At 58.8% G+C, this 23965-nt stretch overlaps 1 protein-coding gene across 6 annotated transcripts; it reads left to right on the top strand.

The window, feature by feature from the left end:
- Window positions 1-18: 18 nt before the first annotated feature.
- Window positions 19-23395, top strand: LOC132688932 (brain-specific serine protease 4). 6 transcript variants are annotated; one of them, XM_078440216.2, is made up of 8 exons: window positions 12591-14540; window positions 16437-16655; window positions 19170-19404; window positions 19932-19958; window positions 20298-20469; window positions 20709-20986; window positions 22130-22287; window positions 22947-23395. In XM_078440216.2, exons 3-8 carry the CDS (start codon window positions 19323-19325, stop codon window positions 23175-23177), a joined length of 948 nt encoding a protein of 315 aa, XP_078296342.2. In that variant the 5' UTR covers window positions 12591-14540; window positions 16437-16655; window positions 19170-19322; the 3' UTR covers window positions 23178-23395. The 6 variants fall into 6 exon arrangements, with proteins under 6 accessions (XP_060504167.3, XP_060504169.3, XP_060504171.3 ...); XM_078440217.2 differs by lacking the exon at window positions 19932-19958 and adding an exon at window positions 15574-15830 and having other exon boundaries at window positions 19170-19408; window positions 20275-20469; XM_060648184.3 differs by lacking the exons at window positions 12591-14540; window positions 16437-16655; window positions 19932-19958 and adding exons at window positions 19-180; window positions 2856-3059 and having other exon boundaries at window positions 19170-19408; window positions 20275-20469.
- Window positions 23396-23965: the final 570 nt, after the last annotated feature.

Raw genomic sequence — 23965 nt, 5'->3', positions numbered from 1 at the left:
CCGGCTGCCTTCCCGGCTGCCCCCGCGCGGCGGCCGCACTTCCGCCGGCTGGGCGTCCCGCGCGCGCCTGGTTGGTTTGAAGGGAAGCGTTTATTAGTCACCGCGCGGGGCTGCTTGTCTTTTCCCGGGTTCCGAGTCCGGCCGGATCAGTGCGGAGGGACGAGGGGCAGGAGCTTCCTCGTGAGTCACCCTGAGGCAGCAGCGCCCGGGAGATCGGGCGTCCGTACGGGGGCGGACCAGGGCCAAGCCCGGCCGGCGGGGAAGCTGGAGGCCTGGGGGCGGCAGCTTCTGCTCCCGGGGCGCAGGCCTGTGTGCGTGGCCTTGGGCAAGACATTTCGCCCTTCTGGTGCAGCACACTCTGCCGCACACGCTGCCCTTGCCCCCCTGGCCCCGAACCCTTGCTCGGGGGCCCGCAGTGCCCCCCGCTCCGGCGACGTTTAGGGCAGCGCTGCCCGCCAGCCTGACCGGACGCGGCCCTCCGAGTCAAACGCTGGCTCCCTGAAAATACCGTCGAAACAGCCTGTAGCTAAGACAAAACTGAGTCCGATGCTTCCTTCTCTTGTTCGGGGAGAGCACTGTCTGAAAGGGTAGTTAGTCGAGAGGAGGTGGAGGGGCAGAGTTGGGGTGTTGAGGTTTGGGGCCAGGCTGAAGGGGGGCTTTTTGATGCAAGATTTTTTAATTAGGGTTGGGTAAGGATCGGGTCGCATAGCTCAGGATTTGTGGTCCCGGTGACGTGAGGATTTCATGAGCCTTGGAGCTTCAGCTGTGGCTTAATGCTACCTGTCGAAAGTTGGGGCGGTTTTCAATGGATTTTTGTGAGGCCGGAGAGTAAGGTTATTGACACCTTTTGTTTTCCTGGGCAGGTGTTTTCTGACATCATACAATAATACAGTCAGGTTGTTTTGCCTCAGCCAGTATGAGTCACAGCCTTCTGTTGTTTGCACCCACAGAAACCCTGTATGTGGTTTGGTTGTGTGTAAAATGGGGATCATATGGCAGGGGGATGGGGAGGAGCTGGGCATGCCCTGAGAAAACCAGGGTCTCAGCCTCTGGTAGCCCAGCAGGGCTTATAAAAACGTCTGAGTCCTGAAAAACAATCCTTATCTCAAATAGGAAAAGGGAGCTCCAAATTGAAACGAATAGGTGGTTATTTATATATATATCAATAAACAATCGACTAGATTTATTATTAATACCTTATTACTGTCCACCAGCCAACTGCTACTCAAAGCACATAGTTAGGGGTGGTTGCATTTACCCTGTAGAGAGATGTGCACATTCATATGATTTGTGCCGTGTGGTCAGGGGTTCAAAGCTAAGAATGCTCCGGGCTTCTCAAGATCTTAAAACATCCCCGGGGCATTTGGCTCCTGGTCTTGGTACGTCCCTGCTCCGGTCTTGTGAGCTCATTTCCTCATCTGTACGGTGGGGAAGACTGTGCTTTGGGCAGGATAAGGAGGAAGTGAGGCCATATGTTAGCCAGCAGTTGTCGGAACTGAAGTCCACAGGATTCTAGAGCAGTGTTCGCCCTCACCGGCATGGGCTGCCCTGCACTTTGTGGGTCTAGAACAGACTGAGGGCCCATAGTAAGCAAGCTGGGAAGGAATGGGAGTGTTAACCAGTTTGGAAGAAAGCAGGAGAATGGAGGTGATATTAACCATTCTCCCAGCTCAACCTGGTTCCATCCATTTCCTGCACTGCTCCCCACCCCACCCACCAGGACAGGTGCAGGGACGACATTAAACATGTTTAACAACCAGTTTGAAACCATGAAAACAGGCTTGCGGGAGAGGCTGGGAGCCCCCCACCCCCATCTCAACAGGTATTAATGTTTTTAATTGCTAGAGTTTGTGGGGGTGGGTGGGGGGCTATGGGAGCAGAGTATTTAGGGAAGTCCCTGTTTAACCTGTAGTTGACATTCAGTTCGGGCCCTATCAGGGCCTCCCGGCTAAAAATGTGCCTGCGTAGGGAAGTGGGGGTCCCAGGTGTGGGGCAGGCGGAGGTGGGGGCCTGGGTAGGGGGCAGATCCTGATCAGGTGAGCCTTCTGTGGTCACCAGAGCAGTGGGGTCTCCTGGTGAGAGCTGGGCTCTACCAGGGAAGCTTCGGCTTCCTGGGGCTCCTGGGCGTTTGAGGGGCGCCCTCGCTGAACTTTGCTAGGTTTGCATGTCCGCCCATCTTAGACTTGGGGAACTCTTTCCCCTTTCCTGTTCCTAGCTGACACATTTCCTGTCCTCTCTCCACACCGGTGCTCCGTCTTTCACAACACCTTGCTGGTGAACTCAGCTTTGACACCCGTCCTTAGCAGCTGGAGGATTAGTTCTGCCCTTAAGGGCAAGAAAGACTGGGCCTTCCAACCCTGCCAATTCGAGGGAAAATATTTGTGTTCTATTTCTTCATGATAAAGAACAGAAAAAAAAAAATCACTACACAGCTCTAGAAAAGTCTTTAGAAAAGAGAGGAGTTCGACAGTGCATGTCAGATAAGTTTATAAGCTAGTGATTTTCCTACTAAGAATGTAACTTGAGTGAGAAGGAAAGCTGGTGAGAGCAGATAAAAAAGGGCCAGCCAGATGTCCAAGGCCAGATACTCCCCTTGCTTGCTTTTGGCTTCTGTAATCTTGCTTGCCCCCACATCAGCCAGCAGCCAGGAACCGGAAGACTGATTGTACTAGTCCCACCCAACCCGGAAACACTTAGGTATAAAGGGTCAGTAAAACCCGAGCCGGGTGCTCAGCTTTGGGAGGTGACTCCGCTGGGACGGCACCGGTGCGAAATAGTCTTTTTTAATTCCCTGAGTGTGTGTCGCTTGTCCTTTGCTGGACTATTTGCTGTAATATTTTTGGTGCGTTGGCCAGGAAGCCGACAGCCGTGCTGGCCCCTTGAGTCACCACTGTGGGAGGCCACGGAGAGCCCACTCATCGCGGGGCCCTGTGACAAAGGAAGGTACGCCACCACCTTGACCGCGACCCTCACCAGGCCCGACAGTAGTCGGCCGCCGCTGTTTTCAGACGGACTCTAGGGGAGTCAGAAAATTCTGCCAGGACGGGACATCGGATCGGGTGAGTGTCCCCGGGGACCCAGCACCGAGTTCAGGCCCGCCCTAGGACAGGGAAGTCCCAGGTGGAAGTCTGTAGTCTGTCTGAATGTGTGTGTGAGTGCTACACGGTCTCGGCCACGGAGCCTGAGTGGGTCCTACCCTGTGATTCCTTGACAGCCTCATACGGCTCAAGGCAGAATCAGGTCCGCCGAGGCCTGATCTGAGTCGGGTTTATACTGACCTGCCAACGTTAAGAGGCGTCTGAGTACCTGCGAGGAGAGCGGCCAGGTGGACGAAGCGACCTCTTCCCTCGTGTTTGTCCTGCGACACCGCACATTGGGAGGGACCCATCTGGGATACCAGGATGGGGGGGGGGGGTTCCTCAAAACCAACTGTTTTGGAATGTGTGATAAGAATTTTAAAAAGGGATTTTCAGGTGACTGTGGGGTCAAATTGACCCCCGGGAAATTACGAACCCTCTCTGAATTAGAATGGCCTGCATTTGGTGTAGGCTGGCCCCCTGAGGGCACCCTAGATGTCCCCCCAGTCTGAGCTGTTTATAAAGTAGTTTCTTGAGACCCCAGCCACCTGGATCAATTCCCATACATCCATCAGTGGCTGGAAATAGCCCAAGTCAAGCCTCCTTGGGTTCAGTAAAGGACAGCGTAGGGTCTTAGTGGCACGGGCTGAGAAGACCTCACGACAGAAAAAAACGCCCCCGTCCTTGAAGAAAATTTAGACGTCCTTCCTTTTCTGCCACCATAGGCCCCCAGAGTCCCATCAGTCGAGGGAGGGGAACCTCGCCTGGCTGACAGTCCACTCCCATCGGTCTCACCCCCGCCAGCAGTCAGTCCGCCCCCACCGGGGACACCTGAACCAGTAGGAGGGTGCCGTAGGTCCACGGCTCAAGGTCCAAGGCCCCAGTGGCAATGTAGATGCCATTGCAGGAGACAGGTCTACAGGGAATAGGCCCCGATGGGACCCTTTCTACTACCAATGGTTCTCCACTACTGACCTCCTCACCGGGAAACACCACACTCACCCAACTCTGAGAGGCCGCAGGCGATGATCTTCTAGAGTCCATATTCCAGTCTCAGCGCCCTGCCTGGGTCAACTGTAAGCAGCTTCTGCGTCCCCTTTTCAACACAGAAGAGCACCAGCGAATTGTCACCAAAGCCAGAAGATGGCTCCCGACTCAAGCACCAGATGGACAACTAGACGTTGAGGCCTAGGCACGGGAGGCTGTGCCCGAAGAGGAACACAGAAGTGGGAAGGGCCAGACTAGAAAGATACCGACTAGCCTTCCTCCAAGGGGTAAAAGCAGGGGCCAAACAGCCTACCAACATGGCAAAAGTATCTGAGGTGTGTCAAAAGCCAGAAGAGGGTCCGGCTGACTTCTGTGAAAATTATGTGAAGCCTTCAGAGTTTATACTCCATCGACCCAGAAGCCCTCAAAAACCAGCACATGGTCACTCCTGCCTTTGTGGGATAGCCCCATAGTGACATTAGACAGAAGCTCCAAAAATTGGAAGGATTTGGTGGAAAGAACACCACCGAACTATTGGAAATCGCCAACAAGGTTTTTGTAAATTGGGGCCAAGCTGCCAGAAAGGAGGCGGACAGCAGAGTGAAACAAAAGGCAGCTCTCCTGGCCGCGGCCTTGGGGCGACCACCCTCTGTGGAAGGGCACGGAAACCACAAGGGGCTCAAGAACAAAAAAGAAGGGCGCCACTGGGATGGGGTCAACGTGTCTACTGCAAGGAATGTGGACCCTGGAAAAATGAATGGCCCAGCCGCCAAAAAGGGAAACCAAAAGCTTCTACTCCACCGAGATGCTACCAACCAGAACCACCCGAGGCCGACCTGATCGGTATCCAGCTGGGCCCCCATGAGCCCATGGTCAAAATGAAGGTGGGGGGCCAGACAGTAGACTTCATGGTCGACACAGGGGCCGAACACTCTGCGGGGACACACAGGGTGGCACCTCTGTCGGGTCGAGAAGTCACCATCGTAGGAGCCACTGGGATGCAAACCTGAAGGCCATTTTACCGTCCCTGACAGTGACCTGGGAGGTCACCAAGCAGTTCACGAATTCCTGTATCTACCTGACTGCCCACTGTCAGTGTTAGGTAGAGACCTCCTAGCCAAGATGGGCGCACAAATAGCTTTCACCTTGGATGCACGGACACAACAGCACCTAAATGAAAAGGCCCAACCCATGGTTTTGTCCCTGATGATTCCACGGGAAGAGGAATGGAGATTATATACTTCCCCTCCCGGTGAGCCAACTGTGGCCCCCGAGCTAGAAGCTGAATTCCCTTCAGTTTGGGCAGAAGGAACCCCCCTGTCATCTGCAAAAAACCACCCTCCCCAATATTAATTGACCTAAAGCCTGGGGCCCAGCCTGTCAAAATATGCCCATACGTGATCTCATGGGAGGCACGCCTGGGGATCCAGACACTCTTGGACAGGCTACTCAAATGGGGACTGGTGAAACGATGCCAGTCCCCGTGGAATACGCCCCTGCTGCCCGTGAAAAAGCCTGGGACAGATGATCACCGCCCTGTGCAGGACCTAAGAGCCGTAAATGGAGCAGTCGTCAGGCTGCGTTCAGCATTGCCCAACCCATATGCTCTGCTAGGACTCATACCCTCTGAGGCAGGATGTTTCACGTGTCTAGATTTAAAGGACACCTTCTTCTGTCTCCAGCTAGCACCTAATAGCCAACCCCTATTTGCCTTTGGATGGGAAAACCCTACCACAGGAGCAAACGAACAATTCACTTGGACTAGACTGCTGCAGGGATTAAAAAATCCACCAGCCTTATTCAGTGGGGCACTGGCATCTGACTTAGCCAGGTTTCTGGGACAGGACCTAGGATGTGTCCTCCTCCAGTACGTGGACAATCTCCTGCCAGCCAGTCCCAGGCGGACCCAGTGCTGAGAGGGAACCAGGGCCCCACTCAGGCCGCTAGCAGAGGTGGGATACCAGGTGTCAAAGAAAAAGGCACAGATTTGCCCGTAGGAAGTTAAATATTTGGGCTTCAGAATTACTCAAGGCAAATGGATGCTGCGAGCTGAAAGGAAACAGGCAGTCTGTGCCATTCTGGTTCCCACTCCTCGCTAGCAGGTCCAAGAGTTCCTGGGAGCAGTAAGATTCTGTCGGATATGGATCCCAGGGTTCTCGGAGTTGGCCGGACCTCTCTATGAGGCACCAAAGGGGGAAGAAAGGGCATCCCTTTTCTGGGGCCCTCATCAAGAAAAGGCATTTCAAAACCATAAAAACAAAACTCGCAGAGGCCCCGGCCCTGGGACTTCCAGATGTATCACGAGATTTCAGTCTGTTCGTACATGAAAGCAGTGGGGTGGCCCTGGGGGTTCTCACCCAGGAATTTGGAGCTTGACCAAGACCAGTGGCATATCTCTCAAAGCAGATTAACTCAGCTGTGGGAGGACGGCCACCCTGTCTGAGGGCCCTGGCAGCCACCACACTTGTGATCAAGGAAGCAGGCACACTCACGTTGGGGCAAGACCTAAGCTCTGAGGTTCCCCGTGCTGTTATTACCGTGATAGATGCCGGAGGGCAACACTGGCTAACACGTGCTCGGATGACAGTATCAGGGACCGCTGTGTGGTCCCACGAATCAGATCGGAAGCCGTAGAAACTAAACCCTGCCACTTTCTTGCCTGCAGCGGCAGGGCCCCCAGAGCATGATTGTCTAGGGGTCCTTGATGGAGTCTTTTCCAGCCGACCTGACCTATCAGACAGAGCCTTACAAAATCCTAATCTCACCCTGTACACCGACGGCAGCAGCTTCATGGACGCCGGTTACGCAGGAGTCTCTGATTTCGAGGTCACAGAAGCAGAGGCCCTTCCACAAGGACGACCAGCTCAAAGAGCAGAACCGTGGGCCCTAATGAAAGCACTAGAACTCAGGAAGGACAGACAGGCCAACAGACACGCTGACTTGCGCCATGCCCTTGCCACTCTACCTGCACGTGGGGCCCTACACAAGGAGAACGGACTTTTGACCACAGGAGGAAAAGAAAGAAAAAATTGGGAAGAAATCCTAAAACTACTGAGGGCAGTCTGGGAACCGAGGGAGGTAGCAGTCATCCACTGCAGGGGACACCAAAGGGGAAAGGACTCCGTGTCGGAAGGTAACTGACGGGCAGACGCCACAGCTAAACAAGCAGCGGGAGAATGAACGGCACCCTCGAAAATCACGCTGGCCCCGGAGCTGCCGGCTTCCCCAAGGTACACGATCCAAGAGACAGAATGGGCACAGCGGGAAACAGGAGGCCAGACGGAAGGGTGGTGGGTACTTGCGGACCAAAGAGTCTGTGTACGGAGCCGCTAGCCCGCCAGGTGGTTCCCCAGCAGCCTGAGCTCCCCCACCTGGGAAGAACCGCCCTGGAAACCTTATCGGGCTGTTACTATGTAATCGCTCGGCTCCCGTCCTTCTGTGCCTCGGTCTCTCAACGCTGCCTCCTCTGTGCTCAAAATAACACCAGACGGAGCCCCACTGGACCCGTGGGAATCCATTGCTGCGGTCAGGCACCCTTCAAAGATTTGGAGGTAGGCTTTACCGAAACGAGAACCGGCGGAGGATACGAATTTTTTGTATTCATCTGCACGTTTCCGGGCTGGTAGGCTGGGCCTACCCCACACGCACCGAAAAGGCAAGAGTAGTCACCAAGGCCTTGCTAAGGGATATCATCCCCAGACGTGGAATGCCGTGAACCATGGGCTCAGACAGCGGCCCGGCTTTTGTGGCCGAGGTGATGCCTAACGTATCCCTGGGCATCCGATAGAACTTACACGCAGCCTACCAGCCCCAGTTCAGAGAAAGCGGAACGTATGGAACCGGACCCTTAAATCAGCCATGGCGAAACTGCGTCAGGAAACTAATTTGCCAGACATACGACCTCTATCTAGCTCTTCTCCAAATACGCTGTACACCCCGGGCAAAAAATCGGATCCTCCCCATTCGATATCCTCTCTGGAAGATCCCCTCCACTAGTCAAATTCAAGGGGGACCTGACAGAACTCGGGAAACAAGAATTAGGGAAAACTATTTGGGATACATACATGGTGACGGACAGGATACCTATTTCCTGTGGAATAGCTGTACATCCCACAAACCTGGGGATCCGGTTTGGAGTAAAGATAAGAAAAGGAAACCACTCAAACCTACCTGGAAGGAACCCTATTTCGTTGTGCTAACCACGCCCGCGGCCCTCAAGGTCGCAGGACTAACCGCCTGGATCCACCAGTCTCGAGTAAAGGCGGCCCGCCCGTCGCCTGACAACCACTTGGAATGGAAAGGAACTTCGGGAGCCAGAACAGTCCTCTACAGACCACCCTTAAGAGCACAGCGCCGATAAGCGGCCTGCAGCCAACCCCTGAGGGCTCTGTGTAAGCAGAAGCTTGAGGAAATCACCAAGCGACTTCAGTGACCTACAGCACGTCGTTCTCGAATTTCCCTGTCATCCCCTGCCCGTTTCTTTTGCCATACGTGTTGCCATGCTGTCTGCTTAGGGCTGACCCAAGTTACTCCACAGACGGGCGCCTCGGTCACTGACTCCCGTTAGCCTCCCTCTGCTCACTAGTGTCAGGATGGCTCGTTCTCCTTAGGTGTGCACGATCTGAGTTGCGATTGATGTCCTCTGCACGTTGTTCTCTGCCTTTAGAACCGTCTCCCAGCCCAGGAAGGGCTGGCCCTGTCTCCCGTCCCCGTGGCGCATATCCCTGTTCCTAATCTGCTCAGAAAGAGTCTGCTCGCTCCCGCCATGCAGATGTGCGACCTGTCACTCCCCGCCTGTCCCCCAAGGCCCGAAGAGCCACTCTGTGCTCCCCACCACCGGACCCCATCTGTCGTCATGAGGGCCAAACTTCTGTAACAGACGCACGGGGTTGCACTGCCTGCTACCCCGCTCGGCCTCCTACAGAGGCCACTCCTCCCCCTGTGCCCTTCCCGACTCCTGCCCCAACCCTCCGGTCCACAGAGGTCAGACGACACTACCACGTGTCCCTGTGCCACCGTGTACCCCCACGTGCCGGACAGATGTTATACCAGGAGGGTCACTCCCTGTACCAGAAGCGGGAAAACTTACTGGACGGGAAGAATGAAAATGAAACGTTACTGGGGGCTGCCCGATCCGACCTGCCCTGATGTTCCCCGTGCCTGTCGGGTCGTCCTCCGCGGGGACGTGAATCAGGTAGACCGCTTGCCTTAGGTCCCCGTCTGGACCAGAGGTTAAACGCAGCTCATCGCCTCCTCGGTGCTACCAATCCTGCCGGCTCTGCTTGTCCGCGGGACCCACCCGTTAGGCAGCTAGTCCGATAACACAGGCCCCTGTAAATGTTACCCTGCTACCAAAAGACCCGGAGCCCTGCACAGGGAGACCTGTACCAACTGGAGTCGAACTGCCCCCAGTGGCTCCCAGTTGCCTGACAGACAAGAGGGGAACAGAGCCATTTGGCATTCTGACCATCGGCCAGTGCAACCAAAGTCTTGACAGTCAGGAGCTCAGTCATCTTCCTACGAGCCGAGCCTGGTGTCGACCCCTCCCAGGGCTTCTCTTTATCTGTGGGACGGACGCCTCCCTATGTCTGCCGGCTGACTGGACGGCCACCGTACCCTGGCCTTCCTCCTCGTAAGATAAACGTTGTTCCCAACATCGGTCTCTTAGAGTACCCGTGGCAGCATATACTCGCTCAAAAAGAGCCACTCAAGTCATCCCCCTGCTGATTGCCTTAGGGATGCGGCAGGGTGGGCACCGGAGTAGGAGGAACCGTGTCCTCACCCACTTACTGCCATGAATTGTCCAGGGACCCGACAGACGGCACAGAACGGGTTATCGAACCTCTGGTGGTGTCACAAGCCCAAGTAGACTCCCTAGCAGCGGTAGTCTTACGGAACAGAAGAGGGCTGGGCCTCCCACTGCTGAAAGGGGAGGGCCGTGTCTCTTCCTGAACAAAGACTGCTGCTTCTGTGCCAGCCAGTCAGGGACAGTCGGAGGTATGGTCCACAGGTTAAGGGAGTGAATCACCAAACGAGGCAGGAACGGTTCCTCCTGGAACGGTCGGAGGAACATGTAGAATTGGGCATCCTGGCTCCTCCCTTAGCTGGTCCTCTCCTGGTGCTTGTCACAGCCCTCCTGTTTGGTCCTTGTGTTCTGACTACGCTAACCAGGTTTGTTTCCTCCCGCCTGGAAGCTGTAACACTCCAGATGATGCTCCAGATGGAGCGTTCTAGTGTCGCTACTCCCCTTTGGATGGCGAAGAACCCTGGCGGTCACTTTCCTCCCCTCGACATCCGTGTCCAGCAGGAAGAAGCCAGAACGGCCTTTGCCCCTCCCCCCGTGGCAGCAAAGGGCCCCCTGGCCCCCCACAAACGGATTTTCTCTAAGTCTGCTACAGCAGCTTGAGAATCAAGAGCGGGGAATGAGAAGGAAAATGGGTGAGAGCAGATAAAAAAGGGCCAGCCAGGTGTCCGAGGCCGGATTCTCCCCCTGTATGCTTGTGGCTTCTGTAATCTTGCCCCTTATGGCAGCCAGCAGCCAGGAACCAGAAGCTTGACTGTCCTAGTCCCGCCCAACCCGGAAGCACATACGTTTAAAGGGTCAGTAAAACCCGAGTCCGGGTGCTCAGCCTTTGGAGGTGACTCGCTGGGCCAGCACCGGTGCGAAATAAACAGTCCTTTCTGTCCCCGAGTGTGTATCGCTGGTCTCTTCCTGGGCGCCGAGTTCTTGCTGCAACGTGAGGAACAGATGAGAGATGTTTCTTAAGGATTTGTGAACAAGGTGGTTGACGGAAGCATCATATGCAACAGTAAAAAGAATGAATATCCGGTATCAGAGGACAGGCCTTGGGTCACTTACACAACGGACTGTTATATCGTATTAGTAATCATATTATGGATGAATAGTTTACGGACACGGGCGATACCAAAATGTGTTACATTTAATAAGCGGATTGGGGCACCTGGGTGGCTCAGTCGGTTGAGCATCCGACTCTTCATTTTGGCTCAGACCGTGATCCCAGGGTCGGGAGATCGAGCCCCACATCGGGCTCTGTGCTCAGTGTGGAGCCTGCTTGAGATTCTCTCTCTCTCCCCCCTCCCCCCTCCCCCTTCCCCCCTCTCCCCTTCCCCCCTCTCCCCTTCCCCCCTCTCCCCTTCCCCCCTCTCCCCTCTCCCTTCTCCCCTCTCCTGCCCCTACCCAGCTTGTGCTCACTGGTTTGAGCGCTCTCTCTCTAGATAAAAAAGGTAAAAAGCAGATTAAAATAATGTAGTAGTATGATAGAAATAATACAGAAAGGGAAAAACAGAATTTGTAGCCTGCTTCATTAAGTACAAATTTGTAAACTGTTTGATTTCATTAATTCATTCAACAAAATACACTGACGATGTAACAGTAACAGGTTAAAAATGTAATTTACAGCGCGCCTGACTGGCCTGATGGAGGGTGCAACTCTTGATCTCAGGGTTGTGGGTTTGAGACCCACATTGGGTCTCTTTGTTTATTCATTTATGTATTTTGGTTTCAGGAGTAGAATTCAGTGATTCATCCCAACGGGTGCCCTCCTTAATCCCCATCACCTGTTCAGCCCATCCCCTACCCACCTCCCTCCTTCAACCCTCAGTTTGTTCTCTCTTTAAGAGTCTCTTGTGGTTTGTTCCCCTCTCTTTTTTCTTGTTCTTTCCCCCGGCCACGTGTTCATCTGTTTTGTTTGTTAAATTTCACATACGAGTGAAATTATACGGTATTTGTCTTTCTCTGACTTACTTGCTTAGCGTAATACACTGTAGTCCCATCCACGTCATTGGGAATGGCAGGGTTTCATTTTTTTTTTTTTTTGTCAAAATAGTATTTATTTATATGTAAATGTTTATTTTGAGAGAGAGGTAGAGGGAGTGCGAGGGCCTGAACAGGGAAGGGCAGAGAGAGAGGGAGAGAGAGAATCCCACACCGTCAGCACAGAGCTCCACGCAGGGCTTGGTCCCACGACCCTCGGATCGTGACCTGAGCTGAAGTCAAGAGTTGGATGCTCAACCACCTGAGCCACCCAGGTGCCTCAAGGTGTCATTCTTGGGATGGCTGAGTAATATTCCATCGTGTATATATTACATCTTTATCCGTTTATCAGTCGATGGACACTTGGGCTCTTTTCATAGCTCAGCTGCTGTCGAACAGCCTCGCTCTCCATTGGCAAATTTAAAACGAGAGCGGGAATGAGGGCGCGGGAAGAGAGAAGTAGGGTCATTCAAGTGGTTGTCTAGCTCCCCCAGAGCTTTAGACAAGGGGAGCGGCCCGGCCCCTTGTCTAGCTGTTAACTAGTGGCTTTGTGTTGGCGGCTGCTGGCGGTATGTTAGTTCCAGACGGATGTCTTTGAAATGGACGCTTCTGCGACCCAAAGCTTCGTGTCAGGGACTCGTGTTGCAAATACACATGCTGGCCTCTGCCCCCAGTGCCTGACCCTGGGCTCCTTAATCCCCTGGAATTTCCTGGGTGGCCGGAGTGTCTTTTAGTTTGAGGAGGCGGCCCGGGCGAAGGCTGGTCACTAGAAAGACCAAACTGCGATTAGAAGCTTGCAACCTCCAGCGCCATCCTCCAGGGGGCGCAGAGGGGCTGGAGATGGAGTTGAGCACCAGTCACGCCCACGTGATGGGTCTCCGTGAACATCCCTAAGGTGTGGGGATCCGAGGCCTTCCAGGTTGGTGAACACATCCACGTGCCGGGAGAGTGGCGCGCCCCCACGCCACGACACGGTGGCTCCCGCGTTCGGGATCCTTCCTGGCTTTGCCCCGTGCCCCCCTCATCTGGCTGTTCCCTGGATCCTTTATTACATAATAAACTGGTAAACATAAGTGTTCCCTTGAGTTCTCTGAGCGATCCTAGCAAATTCTTGAACCCGAGGAGGGGATCCCGGGAGTCCCGGCTTTGTAGCCAGGTCGGGCAGAAGTGTGGGTGATGAGGACCCACCGCCTGGGATTGGCATCTCTGAAGTGGGGGGATCTCATGGGGCCGAGCCCTGGCCCTGTGGGGTCTGTGCTAACTCCAGTTGGCGTCTGCATTGAGTGAATTTGGAGGACACCCAGCTGGTGTCCACAGAAAAGGAGAATTGCTTGATGAACAAAATCCTACATAGCCGGGACCAGACAGCACTTGGCGTCTACAGACAGCTGGTTTTTCCTCTCCAGTCGGATGTGGGTGGGAGGCACGGGGCGAGTCAGGGACGGTCCTAGCCATGTGGCTGGAGCGCCCCGGGGGACGGTGCCGTTCTCTAAGATGGGGACCCCGGGGGTCGGGGTTCCAGGGAATCTCAAGGTCCCCTACTTGTCCTCAGCACCCAGACTTGGGCTGTGGCAGGCTGCCTCGTGTCTCACCAGGCGCGCTGGGCCTCCCTTCACCCCAACCCCCAACCCGGATGGGTGTCCCCATCCCAGCCACCGACCTAGGCCCTAGAGCTGTGTGTCCTCCTGGCTGGAGAAACCACACTGACTTACCCAGAAGCCATCAGTCAGCCGTAACCAGCAGCCACGCACTGCCCCGGGGGGGGTGAGGGGGAGGCGGAACGTAGTCGGAGGTGGCTCTCCACCCCGCGGGGGAGGCCGGGGCTGGTTTTCCGTGCTTCCTCTCCGCAGGCATGACGTGGCTACGCGGGTCACCTGGGGGGCTAGTCACGGCTTGGTAGGAAACCCCCAGAGGAAGGGCTAGGAGCACCTGTTAGTCCCAGCTCTGTTACTGGATCTTGTGCAGCATTCACTTCCTTTCCATGAGTCCTTGGCCATGACTTCTGACCTCGAGACTGAGGTCCTGCCCTCTCTTCTTGGGCCATGAGTCACTCCTACATCACCACGAGTACTGGAAGCTGCCCAGCCTGGCGATGGGCACCCAGCGAGTCAGCTCAGCCAGCTTGCCCGTTGCCCTCTGTCCTCCTTCCCAGCAGGCTCCTCTGGGCCCGGCCCTCCCCAGCCCAGAGCTCCCCTCTGCTTCCTGGTGGCGGAGAAGTGCCCAGCCCTTCTCGGCTGGTCTCGGTGTCGTGGTCAGAACAGGTTCCAGTGGGTCCCAGGTGGGAGGGGGAGGGATGCCGGAGTGCTGGGGAGTCCGGCTTTATTATGAGCTGGTCAGGTGGTGGATGACGCTCAGGGACATGCGGGGCAGAACTTCAGAGTGGGGCGTCCGGGGTGGGGGGGGAGGAAGGCCTGTTTTGTGGCCTTTGCCGAGCTTGGTGGTATGTCCATTGTCCCGTCGTGCACGGCTGGTCTCAGGACACTGCTGTGATGTCAGCTCTTGCAAACTTCCCACCAGCTTCACCATCAGCTCCTGCTAGCCAGTCGGAGCCCTTGTTAACACATCCCCGTGGTAAACGTGCAATTGTTTTTTTTAAATGGGCTCCGTGTTCAACGTGAGACTTGAACTCGGGACCCTGAGATCAAGAGTCGCACGCTCTCCAGACTGAGCCAGCCAGGCGCCCCAAACATGCTATTTTAAAGGTAAACAGACAAAGCAGAGGGGGCTCCAAGTTTACCCGTGACCAACTCTTAGCCACTAGGCAAAGTTCTTGTGCGGGGAGAAGGGGGGCAGTAGAGGGGTTTTCCACCAACCAGAGAAGCCGTGTGTAGCCTGGGAAGTTGGGAGTGGAGGTGAGGGGTTCTGGCCCCCAGGGTGGGCCGTCCGGTGACGTTTCTGCAGGAGGACTGGCCACCTTCCTCCCCGGAGATTCCCACCCCGGGCCGACGGGTTACTTTTCCATGAGAACCGTAGGAGTCAATAGGGGAAAACGGGATCAGCTCTAAGAAATCCAGCGGACGGCCAGCTTTTCTGAAGGAGGGAAAGGCTGTGGATAAATCCGGACTGAGGAGGCTGTGAGGAAAATGCGGGGCCCGGGGTGTGGGAGCTGGGCTCGGGTGAGGTGGGGCTCCGAGTGGGACCTGGGACCTGAGACGGGGTTGGAGCCACTTTGGACCCAAGTCTCCAAGAGGCAGGGAGCCCTGTGTGAGAGCTAGCAGAGTTCGGGAGTGTGATTAGACCAGGGGAAGGGCATCCCCAGTGATGAAGCCGCGGTCAGTGAGCAGTGTCCTCGAGTGTCCCCAGGGCCTCGTTAGTGCCCGGAAGACCTCGCCCGCAGACCAGCACAGCCTGACGCTGCTCACGGGGGCCCCGGGCCCCTCGCGACCACCAGCCCTTCAACCCGAGCAGCCCTTGCTCCCTCGGTCGGTGGTGGCAGGCAGGGTGGGGCCGACCAGTGCTCCTCCCAGATGGATAAACTGAGGCCGGGCTTGGAGGAAGGAGCCCGTGTTCGGCCGGCTCCTTGGGGCGCTCCGCTGGCTCGCGTGAGGGCGGCTGGCACAGCCGGCCCACGACCGGGGAGACCGGGGCACCGGCGGTGTCGCAGGATGGGCTCGGGTGGGCGGAGCCACACGCAGCTGGGGGGCCACTCCGCCCCGGGGGGCCCACGGGTGCCGCCACTTCCGGCGTTCACGAAAGAGGACATTCAGATTTTCTCCCCCGTTCTTTCACGTGGAGAATACGCCCGATTTGCCGTGGTGACCATCCCGAAGCGCCCGCGTGGGTCCGAGGCGTTGACCACCTGCTTCAGCTGCACAACTTTCCAGCTTCCCCGAGGACTCCGCCCCCGCCCCCGCCCCCACTTCCTGTCTCTGGGCTTGCACTTGAGGGACCTCGTGGAAGTGGAACCCTGCAGTATCTATCCCTTTGCGCCTGGCCCTTCACCGAGCGTGACGTCCGCCAGCTCAGCTGTGCCGTAGCCGGTGTGGTAGCAGGTGTGCGGCAGTCCGTCCTTTCTGTGGCTGAGTGACGTGTCTCACTGGGTGGAGGGACCACGGCTTGCTTATCCCTTCGCCCACTGATGGACATTTGGCTGTTTCCTCTCTGGGGCTCCCGTGCCTAGTGCTGCCGTGACCGTGCGTGCCGGTCCTGCTTGGGCGGGCACCGGGGGGCAGGCCAGGTGCCACCCAGCACCCGCCGTGAGAGCTGTCAGCCCCCTCCCCACACCCCCCGGGGCTCCTGGTGGTCCGGCGGCCTCTGCCCCTGTGCCCATGAGCTGGTTGATCCCTGGCCCCGGAACGGCCTCCCCACTTCTCCTGTCCCCGTTTCGTCCCCTGCACAGGGAGGCCCACTGGGTGGGGTCGGGCCCCCTCGGTCCCCGTGCCTGTCCTCTGCCCCAGCTCGGATCTGCTGTCCCACCCGGCAGACCCTTTGCTCGCACCTTCCCCGGGGCCGGAATGACCTCTGACTACACCTGGAAGACTCAGCTGGAGAGATCGCCATCCTCCCTGCCCCCGTCCCCCTCCCGGTTTGGTTTCCCTGTGACTCTATCATCCGTCAGACTAAGCGACTGATGGATGGTGTTTCTCCCTCTCCTCCAGCGTCCCCAGCGTGCGGGCAGGGGCGGTCTTCGGTCTGCTCGCCGCTGTGTCTCCAGCACGCCCGGGTGTGAAATGGCGTTGGTGTGCCACTTCTTCGGGCTGAGCCCCGCCAGCCCCAGCTGCCACTCGCGCGATGCGTCCACAGCCCTCTCCGTCCTGCACAGCTCGCTGCAAATCATCGGTGGCCCTGCGATGGCGTGACAGGCGCCGGGTGGCAGGGTGGGTGGCAGGGTGGGCACCTGGGGCCCAGGCGAGGACATGCCCAGCCGGCACTGCCGGTGTGGCTGCAGCATCCAGTAGGCGCTCCGTAAATGTCTCCAGTGGATGTCAAGTCACGCCGGGGCCCCCACTCTCTGGGAACTGGGGAGCCGGTCTCTGGGGCCCTTGCTGAGCCCTGGTGCCCGACAGCCTTCACTGCCTTCTCAGGTCTTCCTGTGGCTCCTACCGGGTCCTTCTCCTGGAGGCCCTCTACCTGGCCACCCTTTTTGGGGACCAGTGACATCTCAGGACACGTGTCTGTCCCTCGGGTGACCTCGGCAGCGGCCCAGCTCTCAGGAAACGTCGTAATAGGACACTGGGGAGGCTGCATTCTGGGACAGCTGGTCCCTGGCACAGTCCTCCCGACACCTCGCCACGCTTGTTTATTCGTTCGGCAAACACCCACTGAGACCCGGAGTGCACCGGGGCCATCCTAGATCCGCAGGGTGTGCTGGGCCACCTGACACTGCCCCTCCCCTCGGGGCGGGGGGTCACAGCTCCCAGCACCCAGCCTCTCGTGGCCCTCCAGGGGCCCTGCCCGCCTCCGTGCTTCCCCACACCCCCTCCCCCGTGCTGAGACTCCTTCACTATCATCACTTGCTCACCTGCCTCCCACCCCCGGGGAGATGCCTGCTGCCCGAGGGTAGGACCTGTGTCTTATCCGTGGTGCCCCAGTGCCCGGCATGGGATCTGACATACAGCCGTGGCCCAGTAAATGCTTGTCGAGTGAGCCGGGGAGGCCAACCACCTTAGTTTCGGGAAGGCAGCGGGTTGGGGGAGCCTGGGGCTAGCCGTGGAGTAGAGACGGCCCAGGGTGGTGAGCAGGCGGCGGGGTGGGGGGGCACCCACAGAGCCTGCCCTTCACCTTTGCTGCTTGGCATGGGTGGTCTCCGGCAGCTCCCTGCCTCCGGTCCTGGGACAGAATAATGCATCAGCTGGGGGCTGTTCGGGGCTCCTGCACCCCCATCCTTGGCTTGTATTGGGGCGGGATGGGACAGGGGGCTCGCCCTGATGAGAGGGGGCGTCTGGCTGTAGTTTAGCCCCGAGTTGCCTCCTGCCCTTCTAGCCGAAGCCGGAAGGGGGCAGTAAAACACACCAGCGATCCCTTGCGGCTCCGGGGAGGTGGTCGGCTGCAGGCTCCTGCCACCTCTCAAAGCCCCAGGGTCTGAGCGGGGACAGCACAGGGGTCACCCCTACCCCCAGGCTGTGGGGGAGGAGCATGTTGGCCAAGCGGGGGCGCTCCAGAAAGGCTGAGGCGGTCTGCCCAGCGGGGTGCGCCGAGTGTCCGCCTGGAGGGCCCCCAGCTCCTGCCAGCACCCTGTCCTGCGCCCCAGCCCGGCTTCCTCTCTTCCTTGAGCCCCCCTGCTCGCCCCTGCCCGCCTCTGCACGCCTCTCCACTGCTCCCACTTGCCCTCCGGGTCTCCGCTTTCTGGGCGGTCTTCACCTGCAGCCCCCCAGGGTCAGGTGCCTCCCCGGGCCCTTGAGGCCCCAGCCCACCCCACTCCGCTCCTAGGACCCTGGGTGAAAACCATCCATCCCCTGGATCAAGATCCCTCGGGATCTACCGGGTCCGGTCCAGTCTCCTGCCTCCAGATTGGGGCTCAAATCCGGCTCTACCTGTCACCACGAGCCTGCTCGCCCCCAGCCTCAGTTTCCTCAGCTTCAGAGCGGGGACAGTGAGGGAATTTGAGGAGGAGGGTGTGGCGATGCGGGGCTCCTGGTACACTCTCCTCCCGCTGTGTCTCCCACCCCTTCCCAGCGCGAGGTTTGTTGATCGTGTGAATGAGAGGACGAATACGCAGTGGGTCTAGGACCGGAATCCGTCTGCCCTCCTTCTGGGGGTGGGGGACCCCGGGGTAGCACCCACCCGGGCTCCCTGCTCCTGCATAGCCCAGCTGCCCTTTGACCCTTAGGCGTGCAGGGGCCGGGCCGGGCTGTGGGAGACGGTACCCCAGCCCTTCCCAGGCAGCCACGTCAGTCGGCCACCTGGGCACCTGCCTGGGTTTCCCCGAAGTCCAGGTGAGGGGTGAGTTGTTGGGCACCCGAGTGACAGGACCCACATGACAGGTGGCCACTGGGGGCCTGATTCATGGCTTTCTGGGAAGTGGGTTAACGGAATCCCAGGGCCCAGGGCCTGGTCAGGCCTCCTGGCTGAGTCACAGTGGCCCCTGGAGGGAGGAGCCGTTATTGAGCCTCTGGGCAGCCCCGTGTTCCCAAGGCCCCGGGACCTCCCCACGACCCCACACCCTAAGTCTTCCCTTCCCCACACAAACTGGGGACCATCCCAGTCAGTGTCAAGGCCACTGGCCTGCACCACTGGGCCTGGGTCCTGCTCCTCCAGAGGCCAGATTCTGGGCCCACAGCTGGAGCCCAGGTCCTGGGCCCCCAAACCAGTCCACTGCTGGTGGGGGGTGGTAGGGATCTCAGCCAGAGCCCCCACCTGGGCCCCCTTAACGGCCCATTTCCTCCCCACAGTCCCGCCCCACCTGTGACCTACAGCCTGGGGTGGCCACTCACTCACTCGGGGGACTGGTCCAACGGCATTCCACCTCCCGGGATAAAACCTGGGGTGACCTGTGAGGAGCTCTGCACACAGCTCTCCCAGCCGCGCCCGCGCCCCCACCGGCCATGGTGGTTTCCAGAATTCCCCCGGCCCTGGGTGGAGGCTGTCTCAGGATCCTAACCCCCCTTCTGCTTCTGGCTTCTGCAGGTGAGTCCTGAGGCCCTTCTGCGCCTCCCTCCTCTGTCCCCCAGGGCCACCCCCTCCCCTCCCCCTACTCAGCACTGGCCCTCCGGGCCCTGCCGGGACCAGTCTCCCCCTCCCCCTCGTGCTCGCCTGCTCTCAGCCACGTCCGGTGGCTGCCAGCAGAGGACTGCAAGGAGGCTGCAGTCCACCGCCTCCTCTTCCCTCCCGGCTCTTGGGACCATGAGTGTCTTACAGGCCTCAGGCTCGGGGGTTGAGAGGGTCTCGGGCCGGGGAGGGTGTGCGCTCCTCCCCCGCTCTCACCCCCCCCCCCCCCCCCCCCCCCCCCGTGAGAGGAGCCAGGCAGGTGGGATGGAGTCCTGGCTCAGGTTGCCCGACAGGAAGCTGGTGGGAGGTTAGGGCCCCGGCTTAGGGCCGAGCCTGAGGCTTCCGTCAGCCCTGCCCAGGCTCCGGGAAATGCCCCGCCCTGGAGAGACACCCCGGGCACCGGGGCTCCTCTCTGCTGGCCTGACCCTTCCTTCTCTTGCCCTCAGCCTCCCTCCGTGCCGCCAGGATACCTGGTGAGTTGGGGGGGGCCCTGGGGGAGGGCTTGAGGGGAGGGGCTGCGTCTGGGTCTGTCTGTGGGGTAAGCAGATCAGAAGGGGGCGGTGGGACCAGAGGGGAGTCAAGCGGGAGAGGAAGGCAGGCAGCAAAGAAGGCCCAGGAGGCAGAGCAGAGACTCTTACTCGGAGGGGAGGGGCCCAGGCAGCGGGGGAGCACCAGGAGATGAGGGGAGACGGGTGGCCAGCTCGTGGGGAGGGAGAGGAAGAGAAGGGCCGGGGAACGAATGGCGCGGGGCGTGGGCAGGGTAGGATCGTTGTGCCCCTTGGATGACAGAAAATGTGACCCTCGTCCGCCAGCACCCCCAGCTTGTGGGAAGCCCCAGCGGCTGAACCGGATCGTGGGCGGCGAGGACAGCACTGATGCCGAGTGGCCTTGGGTCGTGAGCATCCAGAAGAACGGAACCCACCACTGTGCAGGCTCCCTGCTCACCAGCCGCTGGGTGGTCACTGCTGCCCACTGCTTCAAGGGGTGTGTACGACCGGTCCCCTCCACTTGATGCCCCAGGCTTCCTGCCCCGGACCTGGGCTCCCCACTCGGCACCAGCCCCCGGGTCTTTGTCCGGCCTTGGGGCCTCTCATAGAGGAGAGCGAGCCTGCTTCTGTTTCGGGGCCTTCAAACGCATGTGGTCCCCCAGACACTCCCTGCCTGACCCTTCCCCACCACCCCTGGTTCCTGGCTGACCCCACCCCCTTTCCTGTTTCCCCCAGCAACCTGAACAAGCCGTCCCAATTCTCTGTGCTGCTGGGGGCCTGGCAGCTGGAGAACCCTGGCTCCAGGTCCCAGCAGGTGGGTATCGCCTGGGTGCAGTCCCACCCCGTGTATTCCTGGAAAGAGGGCTCCCGTGCAGACATCGCCCTGGTGCGTCTGGAGCACACCATCCACTTCTCTGAGCGAATCCTGCCCATCTGCCTGCCTGACTCCTCCGTCCGTCTCCCTCCGAACACCCGCTGCTGGATTGCAGGCTGGGGGAGTATCCGTGATGGAGGTGCGGCTTTTCCCCTGCCACGTGGCCAGGGGGTGGATGGGGACAGAGGGTGGCAGACGCTCAGAGACACAGGTACCGTGGGCAGCAAAGGTTGGAGCCAGAGGCATAGCAGAAGGGAAAAGACAGACTCTTCTTGTGACGACAGAGACGGAAGAAAAAGTGAGCCGCGATCCAGAGGTGTGAAGTCCCAGAAACCTAGGTGGACAATTTTAGGTCCTTTCTAGTTAAAGAGTATCTTGGCTGTGTTCTAAGGGCACAACAGCCAGATCAACGAGGCTATTAAGTGATCTAGGAAAGGCTGGAAGGAGGCCTGTGTGGGGCTTGGCTGAGTACATGAATGTAAAACAGCCCTGAGATCCCAAAGTGGGAACAGGCACCCCCTGGTGGCAGCATGCCATAATTGCAGGCAAAATTCCCAGAAGGAAGTAGGCTCCAGAATTGGACAATATAATTGTCAGACCAAGTCTGGAGGTCTGGAAAACATCATCTAGAGACACAAGGCAGATAAAGTAAGAGGCAGAGAAGCAGAAAAAGGTAGGTGGGTAGATAGATAATGGGGGTGATAGAATAGAAAGATAATGAGTAAGCCAAAAAGTGTCAGAAAAATGGGATTTTAACCAGATTCCAAAAGAAATCAAGGGAAATGACACCAAGTGTCTGGCGATCCCACTGAGTCTGAGGTTGCAGACAGCCTCCCCATCGTCATCCTGCAGGGCTCTTTTGAGAACTGGAGTTATGAGCTGGGGAGGGTCTACAGACCAACCTTAGGGCCTGCGGTCCCCCTAGAGTGTGGGGGATTCCTCGAGTTCCAGTAACGTTCAACATTAGGGGATCGTTTACTGCACACTTCCTCTGTGGCAGTCCGCTTCCTCTGCTGGAGACAGTAGTGCTTGGGGCAGGACAAGCCGGGACCAGCAGTTCTAACCGTTTTGTGGGCGTCAGGGGACGTCTCACGCGGCTCATTCACGTTCGGACCCAGTAGGTCCAGAGGTGCGCAGTCTCGGAATTTGGGTTTTCCGCAGGCATTTGGGAGTCTGACTGACGGAGTTGATCCATTAACCTTTGAGACTTGCCTCTGAGGGAGAACGGAGGGGCAGCAAAGAGAGGGCTTTCCAAGCCTGACCCTGTCCTCCCTGCCCCCAGTGCCCCTGCCCCACCCCCAGACCCTGCAGAAACTGGAGGTTCCCATCATAGACTCGGAAGTCTGCAGCCGCCTCTACTGGCGGGGCGCTGGGCAGGGAGCCATCACCGAGGACATGCTGTGCGCTGGCTATCTGGAGGGGCGGCGGGACGCCTGTCTGGTGAGCACCTGAGTTTCCCCACTTTTGTCCCGCTGAGCTCCACCGCTGCCCCCCCCCCCCCATCAGCTGAGACCTGTAAGTGCCCCTAGACACCTGCACAACCTGGCCTCTGCTTGGCTCAGTCATCCGTCTGTTCGGCCACGCGGCCACGCACCAAATGTGTACTGAGCGTCTTGGGCGGGCCAGACCCCACTCTCCGGGAGCCTGCCTCCTCCTCAGGGGGTTCCCATGCCCTGGTCCCCACCAGCTCCGTCACCACGGTGGAGGGCTGCAGGCTGGTAGCATGGGAGCACCCGGGCTCGGACGTCGGAGGGTCCCGGTTGCAATTCCTAGTCTGCCGCCCACGGATGCCAGTCTGGGCAAGCCGGGGCTTCCCTCTGAGCCTCGGTTTCCTCATCTGTAAGGCAAGCAACGGTACTCCCTGGCTTGGGGGCTGTGAGGGACAAGGTCTGGCACAAAGTGCTTCTCACCAGAAGCGAGCCCGAAGGCCTGTCCAGCTTAGCCCTCCCGGCCCTGGTGAGTCGCAGTACCGTGGGGGGTGTGTGTGTGCCCCCTTGACCCTCACCCCAGGGAGCCGTCCGTCCCCCCCACTGTGTAGGGTCCTGGGCTCTGCCCAGCCCTGACCCGCGTGGGTCCCTAACTTTCCCCCCTCTCCGCAGGGTGACTCGGGGGGCCCCCTGATGTGCCAGGTCGAGGGCACCTGGCTGCTGGCGGGCATCATCAGCTGGGGCGAGGGCTGTGCCGAGCGCAACCGGCCCGGCGTCTACATCAGCCTGGCCGCCCACCGCTCCTGGGTGATGAGGATCGTGCAAGGGGCGCAGCTCCGCGGGCGCTCACAGGGGAGGGGGCCCGCAGGGGAAGGCGCGCCCTCCCCGAGGGGCCCGCGTTAGGGACCTGGGGAGACGCGGCGGCCACGCCGTTGTAAGTAAGCCATCTGCCTCCGGGGGGCGCCCGCGGGCCGGCACCGAGCGGCCTCGCAGACCGCCCCGCCCGCGCGAGCGCCTCTGTGTGTATATAGATACATGTTAATAATTTTTACAGTTATTTGTACCCCGCCCTCATATCTTATTTATTCCTCCAATTTCAATAAATTATTTATTCCCCCGTTGCTGTTTTTCTAGGTATGACATTGGGAAGCAGGGTACGCTTGGGGTTAAAATGGGGGCAGGTCGGGATGAGTTTGGTCGCCTGGCCAGGGACCCAGGCGTCCTGTCCACCTGCGTTTCAGTGTTCTGACCCCTGGCCTTTGTACTTCCTTTCTGTGCCCCCCTCCCACCAGGAAGAAAGGAGGCGGGAGGCCAGTGGACCGGGAGACCGGCTCCGCCAGTGGAAAGGGGGAGTGCTGGCCGGGGGGGGGGGGGGGGCGGTCCAGGCCCCCAACCTGCCGGTTGTGTTTCCAAAACTGGGCTAGCTGGGAGAAGCCCGCCCCTATGAGAGTGGGGTGTCCCCTCCCTCCCCTCAGAACCAGGCCTCCCGGATTTGGGGCCTCTACGCCCCCAGGAGCTGGCTCCGGAGTGACTCAATGCCCATCTGTGAGTCCTCCAACCAAGAAGGGAGCCAAACGATGAGACAGCAGGTCCCCAGGCCCTGCTACACCTCGGGCTTGAGTCACCTGGCCTGTGCCTACAGCAGGTGGGACCAAGTCCCAGGCTACAGAGGGATCTGCCCACTTCCCCGC

This window comes from Panthera onca, chromosome E3 (genome assembly GCF_046562875.1).
Source record: "Panthera onca isolate mPanOnc1 chromosome E3, mPanOnc1 haplotype 2, whole genome shotgun sequence".
In the NCBI taxonomy this organism is placed as follows: domain Eukaryota; kingdom Metazoa; phylum Chordata; class Mammalia; order Carnivora; family Felidae; genus Panthera; species Panthera onca.
The sequence above is the reverse complement of the archived record's forward strand: the minus strand, read 5'-3'. Positions and strand labels throughout refer to the sequence as shown.

What these genes read in the sequence shown, in the direction of transcription:
- LOC132688932 (XM_060648184.3), top strand. Translation starts at nt 19,323, where the DNA reads ATGGTGGTTTCCAGAATTCCCCCGGCCCTGGGTGGAGGCTGTCTCAGG. An exon ending in GCTGCCCACTGCTTCAAGGG is followed by an intron (nt 20,470 to 20,708) that starts GTGTGTACGACC and finishes TGTTTCCCCCAG; the next exon opens with CAACCTGAACAAGCCGTCCC. An exon ending in GGCGGCGGGACGCCTGTCTG is followed by an intron (nt 22,288 to 22,946) that starts GTGAGCACCTGA and finishes CCCTCTCCGCAG; the next exon opens with GGTGACTCGGGGGGCCCCCT.